The sequence below is a fragment of the Sordaria macrospora genome, chromosome 7 (genome assembly GCF_033870435.1).
Source record: "Sordaria macrospora chromosome 7, complete sequence".
NCBI classification, from domain to species: Eukaryota; Fungi; Ascomycota; class Sordariomycetes; order Sordariales; family Sordariaceae; genus Sordaria; species Sordaria macrospora.
Window position 1 is genome coordinate 181,720 of NC_089377.1, and position 16,732 is coordinate 198,451.

The 16,732-nt window shown below is 52.1% G+C and overlaps 5 protein-coding genes across 5 annotated transcripts; 1 reads left to right on the forward strand and 4 right to left on the reverse strand.

Moving 5' to 3' along the window:
• Nucleotides 1–3,756: 3,756 nt before the first annotated feature.
• SMAC4_07755 (uncharacterized protein) lies at nt 3,757–4,127 on the reverse strand (the record flags this gene model as incomplete). The annotated part of the gene is made up of 2 exons (XM_003346051.1): nt 3,757–3,808; nt 3,886–4,127. 2 exons carry the CDS (start codon nt 4,125–4,127, stop codon nt 3,757–3,759), a joined length of 294 nt encoding a protein of 97 aa, XP_003346099.1.
• Nucleotides 4,128–4,953: 826 nt separating this feature from the next.
• On the reverse strand, nt 4,954–6,141 carry SMAC4_07756 (uncharacterized protein; the record flags this gene model as incomplete). Its single annotated transcript, XM_003346052.2, has 1 exon — nt 4,954–6,141. The coding sequence occupies one exon, from the start codon at nt 6,139–6,141 to the stop codon at nt 5,137–5,139; it is 1,005 nt and encodes a 334-aa protein (XP_003346100.1). The 3' UTR covers nt 4,954–5,136.
• Nucleotides 6,142–7,336: 1,195 nt separating this feature from the next.
• On the forward strand, nt 7,337–9,271 carry SMAC4_07757 (uncharacterized protein; the record flags this gene model as incomplete). The annotated part of the gene is made up of 1 exon (XM_003346053.1): nt 7,337–9,271. One exon carries the CDS (start codon nt 7,337–7,339, stop codon nt 9,269–9,271), a length of 1,935 nt encoding a protein of 644 aa, XP_003346101.1.
• Nucleotides 9,272–9,735: 464 nt separating this feature from the next.
• On the reverse strand, nt 9,736–11,182 carry SMAC4_07758 (uncharacterized protein). The gene is made up of 2 exons (XM_003346054.2): nt 10,937–11,182; nt 9,736–10,685 (listed from the first exon to the last, which is right to left on the reverse strand). The coding sequence occupies exons 1-2, from the start codon at nt 11,010–11,012 to the stop codon at nt 10,162–10,164; spliced, it is 600 nt and encodes a 199-aa protein (XP_003346102.2). The 5' UTR covers nt 11,013–11,182; the 3' UTR covers nt 9,736–10,161.
• Nucleotides 11,183–12,111: 929 nt separating this feature from the next.
• SMAC4_07759 (uncharacterized protein) lies at nt 12,112–14,959 on the reverse strand (the record flags this gene model as incomplete). Its single annotated transcript, XM_003346055.2, has 3 exons — nt 12,112–13,616; nt 13,689–14,475; nt 14,575–14,959. 3 exons carry the CDS (start codon nt 14,957–14,959, stop codon nt 12,914–12,916), a joined length of 1,875 nt encoding a protein of 624 aa, XP_003346103.1. The 3' UTR covers nt 12,112–12,913.
• Nucleotides 14,960–16,732: the final 1,773 nt, after the last annotated feature.

Below are 16,732 nucleotides of genomic sequence, written 5' to 3' on the forward strand. Positions count from 1 at the left end.
GAACAATTCCTTTAAAATATTGGTGGTCAGGTTGAAGATGGTTTGTTTGACGGAGAGCTCATAGTTTGTAGGCTGTGGTCCAAAAGACTGTGACGGAGTTGTTACTGGCATCATTCTCGTCATAATTCCTGGCCAAGCCCTGCTCACCATTGTTCTGGAACAGGCAACGCATTCTAGATGGGGGACATTGGTGGTTCGGGCCGTGAAAAGCTCGCCTGTGGGCATCTCTCGCCTTAACTCAAACATTGGTAGATGAGAGGAGTGAAAGTACCCCTTCGAATGGGAAGTAAGTGACGAAGGAGATGGGAGCTTGACGGAAGTGGTCGTGGGGGCTATCGCTTTTATACCCAAAAATTAGCTACAAGTATGACTGTATGGAACATGACCAGAAACGAGCATAATGACCGACCGAGCATAATGACTGACCGAGCATAATGACTGACCGAGCATAATGACTGACCGAGCATAATGACTGACCGAGCATGGAAGCATGTGTCAAGGCGTCCTGAAGATTTCCGGGCAGTTTGCTTCCATTCTGACTGGACTGTGACATAAAACCGGTAGGACAACCCATAAAGTCACACTGGTTGACTGTGAAGTCCTTGGTTTTGATAAACTCGTTGTGGATGTGGTCACCGCTGTCACTGACGGCATGGATGTCCGTGTCGTGCAGTGAATGAGGTTGACTGTGGCATCTATGTTCACGGCGGCATCGTCAAAATTCTCTGGGGATGCGTGCAATAAATGGCCAAGGTTCCGTCCTAATGTTGGATCATTGCTCCTCCCTCTTGTCGCAACACTTGACCCTCTCTCGTCTCGCTGCCGCGGAAGGAGCGTTGACAGCTTCACCCGCTTCCCCCCTTGCTCCACCGCGAATCTTGATGAGCTCAGCATACATCCTGCAGAGAACCCATTCAAGTATAACCTGCACAATTTCCTTTCTACGCCAAATTTCCCGTCCTCTACCATTCTTGATCTGCGGCGGTCCCAGCCATGTCTCCAATCCGGTGCCCCACGTTGACATGGAAGACGACGACTACTAGTTCCAACGTCAATATGCCGACTAGGAATCGGCTGTCAACAAGGATCCAAGGAAGTCTTTCTATCCAGCTCCAAGACGTTTTGCCGGAAAGAAGAGATCGAGAAACGGAGAAGGCGAATTGGACAAGCGCGTCAAGAGGCAGAGGTTGGACCGCCACGGGTCTTTCCAGATGGCGTAAACATCTGTCGCACAACATTGCAAACAAGACAACAAGACGACGAGTCCGTGGGCAAACCAGGTCTACAATACCCAGATGTATTTCACAAGAGCAACCGGACAACCGAGGATAAGATGGACCATTAATGTCTGGATGCGGCCATGCCGTGGTCCATCGAACAAACTGATTGCATTCGGGCTCCCTCGGGTCAACTGCACTCTTACGCACCGCCCCAATGCAGACTCCCCTCTGGCGGATGGATGACTGATTGAGAATGCGCAGCACACCGAGTCGGGCTCCATGGACGCGGTACATGAGGCGAGGGCGGTGGTGACGCCCATAGCGCCGGAAAGGAGGAAAGCACAGTTGGTTCACGACATGGTGCTGGCTTGAGAGCGGGTGGCCAAGGAGGAGTAAGGTCGTCGCCAACAACATCATGCTATAATCCTTCGATAACAAATTTGCCTTGGTGCACCCCGCATGCGCGGCCGCAGATGATGGGATGATAGACGACAAGTGGATCTGCCTTGGTGTAAGCAGCAGCATGAGAAGAAGAAGAAACAGCATCTAATGAGACGGGGTGGCCACGGGTCTCTAGAGGACCTTCCTGTTTTTATCCGTGGTCAACATCAGGATAGGGGCGTTCCCGGTTAATTTCTTTCCCTCCAGTTTCGATGAACAGAACACTCGTCCAGAGGGCCACATCGTCTGGACGGTTAGCGATGAATTTCTTATTGGGGATCGAGCAGTTGAAGAACTTGTTATCAATGCCATCCTGTTATTGAACTTATCTCTTATCATCCAGTCACTATGTTCCGCGGTTTTCTCCCACGTCCATGACACGTCCGTCCGTTGTTTCTCTTCCATCGTTGAGCTACTTCTGATCCGAACTTGAGATGTCTTCTACTATCTTGTTCGCTTGTTTCTACACAAGGATCAAAAGCCAACTCCAGTGTCGCGTACCAAGGCATCCAACAGACTCTAGCCAGCCTCCATGGACTTTGTTTACAGTCCCCCAAATGGCAATAGTAGGATCAAATATATGCGGTCCGTCGGAACGCTGATTGCAGCAGGTACGATGGCATTTCTATATCACTCGACGTTGACTACCTACCTCACCTGGGGGCTGGAGGGAGGGAGCAAAGACGGCCATGTGGGGGTTAGGTCATGGTGTGCTAGGCAACCAGATTGTGGTGGTTGTGTGGCGTTCATGTTGGTTGGTGTACGTGGCCGTCAGAGCCTGGCCGAGACTCGGAACGCCCATCTCATCGAGGAGGTACTTCAGTATGTCGTCGTCGATAGGGGAATCGAACCCCATCTAGCTCGGCGAATCCGACACAGAGGCGTTCATCAGGTGTCTTCATGTTGTTTGTGAGGATTGCGGTAGTTCATGTCGTTCTTTCGGTCCTTGGACATCGGTGGTGGCTGAACTGGTCCTAGGACAGTCCGAATGTCATACGGAGTCTGGTGGTCGGTGTGTTTGCCCGTCTCCCTGTGGATTTATCGTGCTTGTCATGTTTGTGGGATGAAACGACGATACCGGGGGAGCAGTGATCCTATGGACTCATGGAGCGTCGGCCCGCTCCCCAACGGACTTGGTGCAATAGCATCGGTGCTCCATACGCTTCCGAGGGTGAGGAAAAAGCAATTTCCTCTCTGTCCATGTTGTAATCGTTGTTTGTTGTCGGTGGTCGGTGGTCGGTGGCCGGTAGTCACTCGGGACATGGAGCGGGGGCAAGTCATGAGCTCGAGTCGATGTGGCGTTAAATTTGCTCCATGGTCAATGGGTAAGGATAACATCCAAGATTCCTAATGCCTTTATGACTAGTGGCTGATTCTCGGTGGAAGATACGACAAGAGAAAGTTGTTGAGTTCTTCAGGAGGGCGGCGGGGGCAATGGCCAGAAACATGACGAGAACTGCGAGACCGTCGGGGCTTGGCTGAGCCCTGGCCCAGCTAGGTCCGATGTCTCCCGCCACGCCGCCGCCATGGACGGACAGAGAAACTACACCACAAGATACAATATGTCCTCATTCCTTAGAAGGTACCTTATCCTACGGGAGCTTACGCTCGCGTACAGCTTGGGGAGAAGGTCTTTTTTCGGATACCAGTTAATTCAATGTTATTCGGGCCATTCGATGGCACAACTCGAGGAAACTACCTAAGCGTCGAGCACCCGTGAATGGATAGCTGCAAATATGAACAAAGAGACGAACGATCAAGGCTCACAGGAAGACGTGGTCTGAGCAGCCGAAAGCCGACCGGACTGATATTCCGCATGACCGAAGAGGATCAGTGGGTCAATGTTCAAGCCACCATGGTAGGTACCTAGAGATGGAATAAAATTTGTAATAAAATCCCACTTGTTTTTTAATCATTTTCACAAGCCCTTATCGCAGCCAAAGACTCTAGCAGGCAGCAGATTATCAACCATTACGACATGGATCCTTCCCCCCCATCAATCCTCCTAGGCTCCAGCATTTCCATCAGTTCCCAAAGTCCAACACCTTACGCACCATTACGAAGGCGGCACAAAGGCCTTCCCCTCTCCAAAACATTAGGGTTGCAAGTCAACCTCGAGTCCTCGATACATGTCAATCTCGCGCCGCCTATTCATTGTTCCTCCATTAGCGTCCGTTTCCTTTAACACCCGCCATCCCCTCCAACACCTCAGTCACAAACAAACCAGGGGTACTCACAATTAGCAGTATTAGCAGGCACGCACTTCCCCTGTCTACCATTGACTCTGCAAATATCCTGCTTCAAGCTGGTATTGGCCACGCAGCAGGCGCCATTGGGAACAGGGCGGTTGGCGTTTTGGCGGGCGAAGATGTCCCGACGGAGAACGGAGGTGTCGGACTCGAGGACGGCGGCGTTGACGGGGAGAGTGGCCGTGAGGAGGAGGGTAGTGAGGGTGGTGAACTTCATTTTTGCGGTTGCGGTTTGGGAGTTGAGGTTTGGGTGGTTGTTGATGGTGATGGTAGTGGTTGGGGATGGTTATTTGAGATGATGAGCTGGTTGTTGGTGACTGCACGAGAAGTGGGATGTAGCGATTGAAAGACCGGCCGGCGGTGGAATGAGGTGAAGTGAAAGTTGAATGACAGACTGAAGCTGATGAAGAAGAGAGTTAGAAGGTAGACGCAACAGGAGGATAGTTGACTTTATACCAAATGTCAAAGTAGGCAATCAAGATGGCCAAGTTGACGATGTCACCTCACCACCTCCTGTTAGTTAGAGAAACACCTTGGATAACGGGTAGGAAGACAATTAGGAAATCGGTACCGAAGCCCTCATCTCTACCTGCAGGAACAATCAGGATCCCCAGATTGACGGCCAGGAGTCGAGCGATCTCCTTGATCAGGCACTTGCTGGTGGTGGTGTGTTGCCGAGTTAAAGCTTAACCCCATCACCATGACGCCGGAAACACTCGTTTCCAGAATGACAGGTACCATGCTTGAACCCATTTGAGAGTTAAGAGATCATTGACAGGAGGCTGGCAGGCTGGTGACGGGCATCTAACCGCGATGCGATATCCCAATCTGGCTGGAAGAAGGGTTGCCGTAACAGGAGGCGTTAGACATGGTAACATCGAGAGATCGCGAGACCCCTTTTGGTGGTTTGGCTGGGCGTCTCGAAGTCCTACAAGCGTAGGGGTTCAGGGGATATTGTTAGAGCCTCAGGGGTCCTTTGTGTCTCAGGAGGGGCCTGTCGAGGACTGTCGCGGGCCGTGCCCCACCTTCCTCATTGGTCAATCACAGGCTCTCTTATTGGCTGTACTGATGGAAAACAGTCTTAATCTGGGTGCTATCGATAGGCAACAGTGCTAACAATTTCGGATGAACCCCTTTGCTGGCCTTCACCCGTCGCTTCTCCAGCGATCTCCTTTGGCTCAATTGACGAAACACCAACTCTCATGGTACGCCAACGCCCACGATACTCAAGCCCCAATCTGCGCACTATCAACACCCGTGCTAAACTGGCTCTTCTTCAACAACCACTGCTCCATGGTCAACATGTCCGGATGGTCCTTCCTCCTCGCCTCGACATCAGCCTTGTACCCATCGCTGGCGAACCAGCCAATCATCAGCCCGACCTCCTTGACCAAGAACGTCAACAAACTTCCAGCGAACCAATACGTCAGCGGGATAGGATACCCAGTGGCCTTGGAGAAAGCCCTGCTGAGCTGCTCGACCGTCAATTCATCGCCCGCCAGTCCGACCGCCCGATGATTCCACTCCTCCGGATTGTCAAACACCTTGGCCACAAACACACCGATGTCATGCACCGCAATCCACTGCAGCGACTTCCTGTCCTGTCCCAGATGATTCTTCAGCGCAGTCAGGAACACGCTCGTTGGAGTGCCCGGCTTGAGGTTATCCATGAACGCCACAGGACGCAGGATCGTCCAGCCCATCTTGGACCCGGGTTGCTTGCCACACGTCGCATTCAGGTAGTCCTCGATGATCTTCTTGGTCTGGAAGTGGGGGATGGGGGTTGAGTTGTCCCAACTCCTTTCATCGCCACCTCGCTCGACCGAGCTGTAGACAAAGTGCTGGACACCGTTCGCAATGGCGCCGTCAATGAGGGCTTTGCCTTGCTTGACTTCGCTGTCAAAGGTTACGCCGGGGCCCATGGAGACTTGGACCGAGAAGACACCCCAGATGGGGAGTTGGTGCTCGCCGGCAATGATCTTGGCCGACTCGAATAGAGCGGGGACGTTGTCGAGGTTGCCTTCGACCAGCTTGACGCGCGGGTGTTTCTTGACGAGGTCAAGGGCGGCGGGGCTGTCGGCTTTGCGGGTGACGGCGAGGATGGAGAACTTCTCGCCGGACTTGTCGAGGTCCATGAGGGCGTCGATGACGGCACCGCCTTGTTGGCCGGTGGCACCGGTGACGAGAATGGTTTTCTTGTTCATGGTGGACGATGTGTCAAGAGTGGTCATGATGGTTTAATTGGTTGTGTTGACTTGACAGGTTCCCAGTGGTGGATGACGAGTGTCAAAAATGGAGAGGGGAGTGGACTTGAACAAGTGGTAAGGTGAGAAGTGGTTCAAGTCTGCTAACAGCTGCCCCAGGTGGTCCTTCCCATTGCTCGTGGGCCACTAGGGCCTTCCAGCCTCAGAGCTTCTGAGAGACTCAAGTAAGAAGCAGGAATGTCGTGAGGATTGTGGCAGTGGCCATCACAGCCATCTACTGCACATCCCAGCTCAGATATGCGTGGAAAGAGAACCTTGGTGACTTTTTTGAACCATCGTGGGATCTCGCAATCAGTAACTGACAACTTCCATCGAACGACGACATCACGTTGCCTGATACGCAAGCTAACCCTTCCCTACCGACATTCATCGAGCTCCCAAGATGCCCGCAACACATGAGGTCCATGCTCAATGTGGTGTTTCCTGGGAAGATATGGCACGTCCTTGGCAGAAAAATGGGCGCAGACCATGCACCGCGTCACCAACCTGTTGGCAGGGTCATGTACGAGGTCTTAGACTGCACGAGCCCGGGGCTATGGCAATGCAGGAGCACAGTTGAGTCACGCTTCGAGGACCCTTTGCCAGTCAGGTGGTTTCTGCCTGCATCTATCGTGAACGGAAAGAAGGCAGTGAGAAAGCACTTCGGGATCGGTTGATCAAAGCATCCCACAAACTTTTTGTCCTTTAGTTTTCGCGCCCTAGCAAAAATTCGCTGAGCCCCTCTCGCACTCATTTTGACCCTTGATAGCCACTTCACAGCCCTTTCATTGTTCATTAGAGCATCGTTCAGGCTTTCCTTTGAACTGAGCCACGTCGTCAACACTTGGCCAGGTACATCGTTCTCACCAACATAAACGGCGACGCCTCAGCAATATCAGCTGGGTAGCAAACATCACAACTCCTACCAGCGACCTCAACTATTATCTCGCTGTCAAGTCCTGGTTACCACCAATATCTCTCTGCCCATAACAGAACTCAAGTCTCGCAGATCTCACCGAACATCTGTCGCCACGATCCACCAAATTCATCACCACCAACCATCAACATGACAACTCCATCTACCCCTCCATCACAGCATCCTCATCTGGACAACATCGTCCAGCCTGTCATCGTTATTCCCTCTGGCCCACCCCCTCCCCCACTCCCACCAAGAACCCCCCCCATGCCCATGAACAACATGAACACCACACAACATCTCGTCCCCTCGGGGCCATCCCCTTCCCAGTCCCATCCCCAGTCCCTCGCCACCACCCGCTCCCAAACCCTTCGGCGTCTCCTCCATGGCTACGGCTCACTTGATGTCGCTACTATCATCGAGCCCCTCGCTCCACACTTCACGCACGAAGTCCTCCCGCAATCGCTGGGAATGCCCGTCAGAGGAAAAGCTGATTTCGCGCACCATGCTGCGATGGTTTTCTCGGCGTTCAAAAGCTTTGAGATGAAGCCGATGGAGCTTTGGGAAGATTCGGAGAAGGGTGAAGTCATTTTGCGGTGTGCTATGGAGGGTGTCTTGAAACCCATGAAAAAGACAGAGACGAAGGGCGAGAAGGATGAGGGTCAACCAAAGGAGGAGAGTCAAGCAAAGGAAGATGCGAAAGGAGATGGGGAAACTGAAATGGAGGTCATTCCCCATGTCGAAATGAAAGATGAGGAGTCCAGCTCTGACGAAGACGCCGACCTTGAGCCGGTCGACCCAAGTGGCATGCTAGGAGACCCAGCCTTACCAAGCCCACCAGGCTCACCATACATGCCAGGGACAGTTCTGAGCCCCATCGCGGAAGTCACCGAGCCCCCATCGGAAGCGGGCTATTCCTCGCCATCAGCCTTCGCTCTCTCCCAGTCATCTTCTCAGGAAGAAAAGGAACAGACACCGTCACCACCAACATCAGCCGAAGACTCACGGCGCGCATCTCCTCCACCCGCTGCTGCTGCCCAAGAAAAGCTGCACCAAGAAAAGCTCCAAGAAGACTCACCACAATCACCCCAACGAGCCCCTAAAGAAGCTCAGGAGGAAAACACCGACGACCTCCACTGGACAAACGAATGTCTCCTCATCATCTCCTTCACCCCCTGCGGCCATTTCGTCTCCAGAATCCAAGAATTCGTCGATTCACACAAAGCAGTCGAGATGAAGAAGAAACACGCTCCCAAAGGCTTCGATGAAGCTTCAGCACCACCACCACCAACGTATAAGCCTGCTACGTACATCAACCTCGAAACACTCAAACTGAAGGAGGTTGCTGTTGCCGGTGGTTACCTTGCACCGTCCGTGACGGTGATGGAAGTCCCACCCTCGCCTTCGGCGTTGCCGAGTGTGCCGAGTCTTACTTCTTCAGTATCGAGTCTAGGGACTTCACCATTGCCACAACGTGCTGAACTTGACCCCGATGGTCTGCACCGATTGGATATGGGAACACAATGCGGTATTGGCATCGAGCATCTTGATACCCTGGACGGTCTAGACACCCTAGACAAATTCAGTACCACGACGGAGTATCCTTCTTCTCAACGGGGTTCGCTTTTTCTAGACGCATTGGCATGGCATTCTTCTCATGGCGCTGAGTATACGGGATCTGAGTCCGAAGCCACAGTCGAGGCTGAAGGTGAAGGTGACCCCAACATCTTCCAACACGTGGGCCAAAATGCCTCAGCTGTGAACCAGAGAAGATTCAAAAGACTGCGTTTCGCCTCACAAGTGGAAGATATTGGTTATCTCGCTTCTGCTAGCTCCATGTCCTCGGGTAGCTCCACAAATTTTCCCGACTCGGTCGCTGGTTCTGACTCGGCGAGAGCGACTGGGTGTTATGCTGGCCACTTCTTCGAACACCAAAACATTCACGACCCCCAGACAGACAGACAACCCCAAGAAAAAGGTTGGAGTAGTAAACTGGCTGATACCATCGATGTCTTGAGAGAATTCGTTCCTGCACCATTGATCCCTGTGGATTTTGACCGGTATACTGGGGAAGTGGCCATCAAAAAAGAATGGGTTTCTGGTGCTACCTTCGTTGCTGGGTTTACTTTAGGGAAATTGGTGTTTGGTGGCCTTGGCGGTGGTGGAAGGGATGGAATTGGAAAGGGAGGGAGGGCTCGTTAAATCCACGGTATAGTAGACCATGAATAAGGCAACTGAAGGAGTTGGAGAAACACTCTAAATAAGATAAGAGTAATGGGTTGTAGAAGGACAAAGAGAGGATGCAGGAACATGGGGAGGGAAAAGGGAAGAGAGAGAGAACAAAAAGGAGGAAGAAAAGGACAGGGAAAGAGGGGACAATCAGAAGAGGGACTGAGCAACAGAGAAGGGGAGAAGTCATTTGATGTTAACGTTAGCGGAGATACCTTACCCTGGCAGACATGAGCCTGAGGCTCAATACGTGTCTGACCAGCTTAAATAACACAGCGTTCTTTGTCACTTTGAGATGCGGTCACAGAGTGGTAGGAGGAGAAAAACAGGGGCAGCTTTGAAGGACATGTCCGTCCATAGCAGTACATCGAACAAATCAGCCATTTGAAGCCAGAATTCATCATTCTGCCTATGACAACTCGAACAATTTGCTTTGACGGGAGCCGTGAAAGTTTGAGTGAGATTCTATCAATAACGAGCCTCTCGACCCGTGCTTCAACGAAATGGATGGAGAACTCTGTGCAACTTCTTCTAGGCGTTATCAACTCACCGCGAACATGCACTTCGGCGAATCAGTTACCTTAACACTCTCTCTCGGCGCCTAAATGTGTTTCTGATTTGATGATGAGGGCGCAGCTAATATAGTAACCATACACTTCCTCCTGTGTCCGATTATCCTCCATCATGATGCCCTCCCGATTATTGATTGCCCATGTACCCCAAATATAAACCTGCTGCTTTCCTTCTCGTCTTGGCTACGACAATCATCACTACTCTTTATCTCCATCCAGATCATCAGTGTTTACCATTGCATACCCCTCCACGTCCCTCAGGCAGGAGTCGCCGTCTCCCTTTCCCTTGCCCTAAAGGAAACTAACACCCCCAATCCTCCCCGCCTTGAGGGTAGTCCACAACGCCACCGTGCCCGCCAAAGCCGGCATCACCAATCTCACCAGATTCAACCTCGCCCACTTTCTCGCATAATACTCCGCCAGCGCCAGATCGGTCCCACCATTCTTCCCACCCTCCACACCCGCCCTTCTCAGCCCTTCAATCTTGGCATTAATAGGCTGCATATTCACCGCCGAGTGCACCACAGTGATCAAGTGGCACAGCGCCGAGATGGCGTAGAACTTCCAGGCGTTGCCAGACGTAGAACCGAGACCCTGGGTGGAGGATGTGGCCCTAGAGCAGGCCCAGGCGGCGTATCCGTACCCGAGAATGCCAAAGGTGGAAATGGGCCGGAAGAAAACGTTGCCGACGCGCCAGAAGACGGGCCATTGGTTACCGAGCAGACGAGCGCGTTCGGCGTGCGAAGGGGAGGAGGGGTGCGGGAAGCCGATGAGGAGGGCGGGGACGCCCATGAAGGATTGGGTTATTGCGTTGCCTGGAGTGGGAGAGGCCCCAAAGGGATGGGGGTTAGTGGGTGGGTTTAGAGGTGAAGAGAAGGGAGGTGGATGTGGTGGTGGATATGGTAGTGATGACGGTGATGATGGTGGTGATGGTGGCGGTGGCTGAGGATCATTTGAGTAGAAGAAGTAATGAGAAGGATGCGGTTGAGGTGATGTCGTTTGACGATAGAGGGATGATATGACTTGGTGATCGGATGGAATGATGATGACAGGTGATGGTACATACCGAGAAGAATGAACGACATGGCAACCGTGGTGCCAACGACGGCCTCGGTCGGGATGATACTGGAGGACGAAGACATGGTGGCTATGAGCAGTGTTGTACTCGACTTGGCGATGTTGTTTCAATCAAATGGACTGGGTAACCAAGATGGAACTTTACGATGTGAACGATATTGCCAGAGTTCAAGTTAGCCGCTCCCAGGATTTTGGGGTTGATAAATCGGAGGGATCCATCACATCAGGGCGGGAGGGGAAGACACCCCTCCTGCCTTGCCGTGCCGGCAGCTCATGCCGTGAAACCTTTGCTCGTTTCCGGCCGGCAAAGCTTGTGTAACGGTTGCTGTTGGTTGTATTTACAGGTCGGCAGCGAGGTACCTTGATGGCGAGGGAAGGAGCGAATGCAGGTGTCGTTTGCCAAGGTGAGGTTGCAGGAAGAGATTTCAAGTCATTTGCATGAACATGAACTTGGAAGGTACGAGCTAACATGCTCGGCTGTGCTTCGTTACTTGTCTTTATTTGCCCTGCCCCTGGGTGCATTGATGGAAAGGGGGAGGATTGGTAATCGCTCAGCAGCCCCAGGTTGACTGCGAGCTGTTCCCAACCGACACCACTGCATTAACAGGATTAAGGGACTCGGACATCGGAAGGGGAAAGCCGAACTTGACGTGCAGCGACAAGAGCACCATCCACGCAACTTTCACATTGATTCAGAGGCACCAAGCCAGCAATTCTTTTCACCATGCTTGGAACTTGTTTTTGCTGTGAAAACCCAAAAAGAATGACAGGTATAAGCATCTTCATCTTCATTGTCATCGATTTGCCTCCAAGCGGTAGCATTGATCAGGAACTCACGCGGTCCATGTCACGGACCTGCGCAATGCAGACGGGATGGCAGCAGGAATGTCAACATGAACCTTGAGTGATTTGGCCAGCCACTGATTTCGGTTCTGGGATCTTCCATTTCGTCGGTCGTTCATTGCGGGAAGCGGTTGACAGTATTTAACCCTTGGCAATTCCTCATCGCTTTTTGAGAGCGACAACCTAATCCAAGACCATCCTGTGTACGTATCCGATGGTAGCAGACGTGACTGACTTGGCAAAGGTGCCTCTTTGGGAGAGTTGACCATTAGTTGTTACTTCAATGAGAAGAGTTTTCCACAAGGAATAAACCTCGAGATGCATCGTGATAATTGCAAAAAAAGTCAATCTACCCGCGGGAGTACGGTATAAGTGATGAACTAACTCCGTCTTCCTTCTCCCTTAAATATCTAGGTAGTTGAAAGGCCGCTGACATGTTTGTGTACTACTAGACAACCACACGACGGATTATTTCCTCCTTCCGAGTCTTGACCGTGTCGCTATGCTACGACGACCGAGCATCGACTTGCCTGATTGACGTTGGGACCGGGCCTTCACCGTTCGTCCCATCACCAGTCCACTTTCGCTAGGGTCATAAACTCCTCATCCGTGTACCTTCGTACCTTCCGTTCATGTAACCGGCTCCCCGTCCGTGGCACAGGATGGGTTGGGGAGATCCCGGCCCTCCTCACATCGGAGCACACTCCACTCCAATCTTTGAAAGACAGCAACTCAACTCTCATTCCCTTCTCCCTAACGTTTTGGTGGACTTCTTCCCCGAGCAAGGGTTTCGTTCCATCTCGGCCTCCGACCATCAAATCGCTGGCCAACACAACAAATGCACAACACAGCCTGTCCATCATTTCTCCACACATTCACTGGAAAAGCCGCCGACAGGAACTTATTATCCACGAATTGACAACGCACACTTTCCATGTATGTATTCACACCAAGTTAGACAATCCCAAATTCCAAAATATTACCATAACTGTCGGATTGCAACGAAACAAGGTTTAACCAGCTGGACGATTCCCCCATTTCGTTGCTTCCGAACCACGAACCGGCTTCATCTCCTCTTTTACCGTATCGCTTCATTCCAGTCCAAGCAATGAATGCAGGCTGCCTACAAACTCGAAGGAGAGTCCAGCCTCGCAATCTTGATCCGAAGATCCGTCTCCTTCCTCAAATCACCCATCGCCTTCCCAGCCGACCCACACGCGGCCAATCCACCACCACCAACGCCAGCACCCTTTTCCTCGACGACCTTCTCTGACAACCCGTTCGACTCCTCACCGCCCTTCACAAGCCCAGCCGGGACCGCCGCTGCGGGTGACGGAGATGGGACCTTCACTGTCGGCTGCGGCACCTTTGACTCCTCAATCACGTCCGGCTTTCTCTCTCGAAGGTTTTTCAGCCACTGCTCCCTCTTGGCGAAATCCTTTGTCTCGGCCTCCTCCCAAAACCTCAACGCTTCCATCTTCCTCTTTTCCGAACGCGGCTCGAATGCCATCTGGAACGGATCAGGCTTGATGATAAGCAGAGAGTTGCTCTTGTCAAGCGGAACGGGTAGTTTCTCGCCTGTTACGGGATCACGCTTGTGCTTGAGGTTGAACAACCAGGCCAAGGCACCGCAACCGACAATGAGCTCATCTTGGGTGAGCGACATACCAAGACACTGGCGTTGCCCCCAACCAAAGGAGGTGAGGCCCTTGATGGTCGGATACTGCGTCAGAGGTTCCTGGTACGTGGGCCAGCCCGGTTCGAGCCAGCGCTCAGGACGGAAGTTATCCGGGTCAGGGTACTTGGTGGGGTTGCGGAGGAAGCACCTATCTGTGTCAGCATCTCATCGAGCAAAGAAAAAACAAAAAAAAAACGACAACTGGGCAAGAACGACGAACCAGTCAAGTGGCAAGATGCGGGTCCCTTTGGGGATAAAGTATCCCTGATAGTGGTCATCCGCTTCGGTCTCGTGGGCGACACCAGTGGGCACGTTTGGCTTCCATCTCATTGTCTCCTTGATACAAGCACGGAGGATAGGCAGCCGGGGAGCATCCTCCAATCTTGGCATACGACCACCGCAAACCTGGTCGACTTCCCTCTGGATCGCCTCTTGCCATTTGGGGTTGTGAACCATCGACACGAGCCAGTAGGACATCGGACCCACGACGGTGAAGATTCCAACCAGGGCCAGCATCCCGATTACGGAGGATGCCTCATAGTCACCCGAGATGCTGGTCTTGAGCGAGGTCTTTTCGAGAAACTGGCGAGTCCAGCATGGGCGTAGTTCCCCGTGCTCCAACTTCTTCCTGCATGTCAAAAGACGCTGCATCCACCATTCTTGTTGTTCATCGTGGCGTTTGCGCTCTGCCCTTTTCCAGGGGTTGAGGAACATTGGCAAGTGCCAGAGCGGTGTCAAGACATTGGTGATGGGTCCAGCCGGTGACATTTGCGTCAAGAGACCCCAGGCGCTCTTGGTACAGTACTCGCTGAGGCTTGGATCATCCCATGTCAGCTGGCACATGACCTTGGAGGACATGTCTTCGAGAGAGTATTGGAAGTCGTCGGGGTTTTCGATCAGTCGTGCCATCCATCGCTGGACCTCAAAGTACATTACACCGTAGTAGTGAGCTTTTGTGGCCTCAGTTAGGTAGGAATGGCTGAGTTTTCTTTGACGCGCCCAGTATTCTGGTGTTTTATTCTTGGTCAGCCTTCGGATTTGTTCCCTTGTTTCTGTATTCGTCTTTTTTGGCCTGGGCTGTCATTCTCAAGGGCCTGTTTACTTACGATTGTGGCCCATTAGGGGAAGGTACTCCATAGAGCCATACGTGCTCTTGGAGTCAAACAAGGATCGAATCACTGGCCGATCCGAGTTATACTTGGCGCGTTTGACCAGTAAATCCTCCGCCACCTTCTCATCGGTCACGACGAGGAATTCAGCACCAAGCATGACGGTGCGATAAAATCCGCCTTGCCCATACTTGTCCGCCCACTCTTTGAACTTGAGCCACATGAACTGAATTGGAAGATCATGGATGCGCCCCAAGTAGGGTATTTGTGTCGGTCCCGGTATCCCATTTGGGTCGTTTATTTCCCTAAAGACCTTGATGAAGTGCACAACGGCCACTATCAACAATAACAGGCCTACGATAACGATAGTGAGCGGCTGCATCGCAAAAACGAATGATGAAAAATGAGAGGACCTGAAGAGGATTGTTTTTTTGGTTGAGATTCCAGCAACAAACGCGTATATGAGGGAACGGCACGTCGACCGGTAGGGTTCCCAGTTATGACAGGAGGATGATGGGCGAAACAAACGATGTCTAATTATACCACGAAACAGGATCGGGAACGGAAACTCAACCAAGAAGGGAACTACCCAGGCCGACCGATGTTTAACAGCTGTCACGTTGAATTTCAGAATCCTTGGACATCCGCGATCTCGAGAAGGCCTCCTTCCCACATATCCTCTCTCCTCATTATCACCTTGACAACTGTCGGCGTATACGCATGCATCAAGCAAGCACGTCGATTTGGGGTCCCCAGCCTCCAAATTCAGTCCAAGCGGCAATGGCAACCTCGTCGGTTTCAACAGCTAAGCTGTGATTGAAGGACCATATGGGGGGCTAGGGAAGGGGCTGGAGGCATCCAAAGATGCAAATATAGCATCATATGGCTCAGGTGAGACTTGGAGCCTCCACTTTGATTTCATCACAGTTGAGAGCGTGTGGCTTTGACATGTTGAAGGGTCCCACGACAACAGGGGGAAGAATCGCAACCCTGGTTGGAAGGGTAATGATCAACTCAATTAATAGAGACTGACTACTTCGCAGACATCACACTCGGCCAGAGTGGAGGGTCGTGTGGGATGATGTGGCTGTTCCTACATCCTCAAAAGGCTACTTACATTCACTGATAATGTCGCCCCCTAGATCGATCGAGCACGTTGCTTTCTGATCCCTACGCACGGCATCTCTGCAGGGATCTGACACTGGACTCCACAGCTCCCATCATCTTCACGCTATTCAAGAACACCTCCAGACCTATAACGGGTGTCTTCCATGCCGTCTCCAACACTGCATCCGCTCTCTCAGAACACGGCCTTGTACAAAGGAGCATGTTGAATGTCGGGTCTGTTTACTGTTTAATGCAGAGAGTGGGTGGGAATGTACATGACGGAGGTAAGAAACATGTGCTTCCCTGCCTTTTGTTGAGCGTGGGTGGTGATCTGGAGGAGGATGTATTAATGAGGTGATTGAGATATTAGGTAAGAACAGGCGCCGCCATGCCGGAACCTGACCAACAGGAAGAGCAGTGAAAGTTGTGAACCTGATGACGAGAAGCACGCCAGCCAGTTCTGGGAAGAAACGAGTACTAATTATGTTTTGTGAGTGTTATGATGCTGAAACTGGGAAAGGAGGATGGGAAGATTGGGAAGCTGACTTAAGAATAGGGTAATTTATGCATACGAGAGCCCTGCTGGGCGGAAGGGCTTTAGCCGAGAAAAGGCTATCGCATTGAGGAATGCAGGGTTAAAGATGTCCGACGACCGCCAAACGCAGACTTACAGACCCTTAACCCCGTGTTCTTGCACGACCCTGACTTTCGCTGTTGGTTTCGGGAAACCGGAATGAGTGTCAGAGTGTCAGGCTTCACTCGGGTTCTTGTGGCCTCGCTCACTATTCTACTGTTGTCTCTCACTCTCATTTGCCAGCTGAAGCAGTTCAAAGCACGTTTCACATTGGGCTGCACGTTATACGCTCTTGTCGTGAGGGTGTTCCACTTGGTCAGCGGGCGCAATCTGGCACGTCAAGCACAACTTCGAAACTCCCAAAAGCATGAGCAAGTTCATCACGAAGTTCGGATTTTCGTTTCGTTGGTTTTCTTGCGCCAATTACTCCCTTTGGCTTCCCTCTGCTACCATCTGTGGCGCGGAAGGGGATGG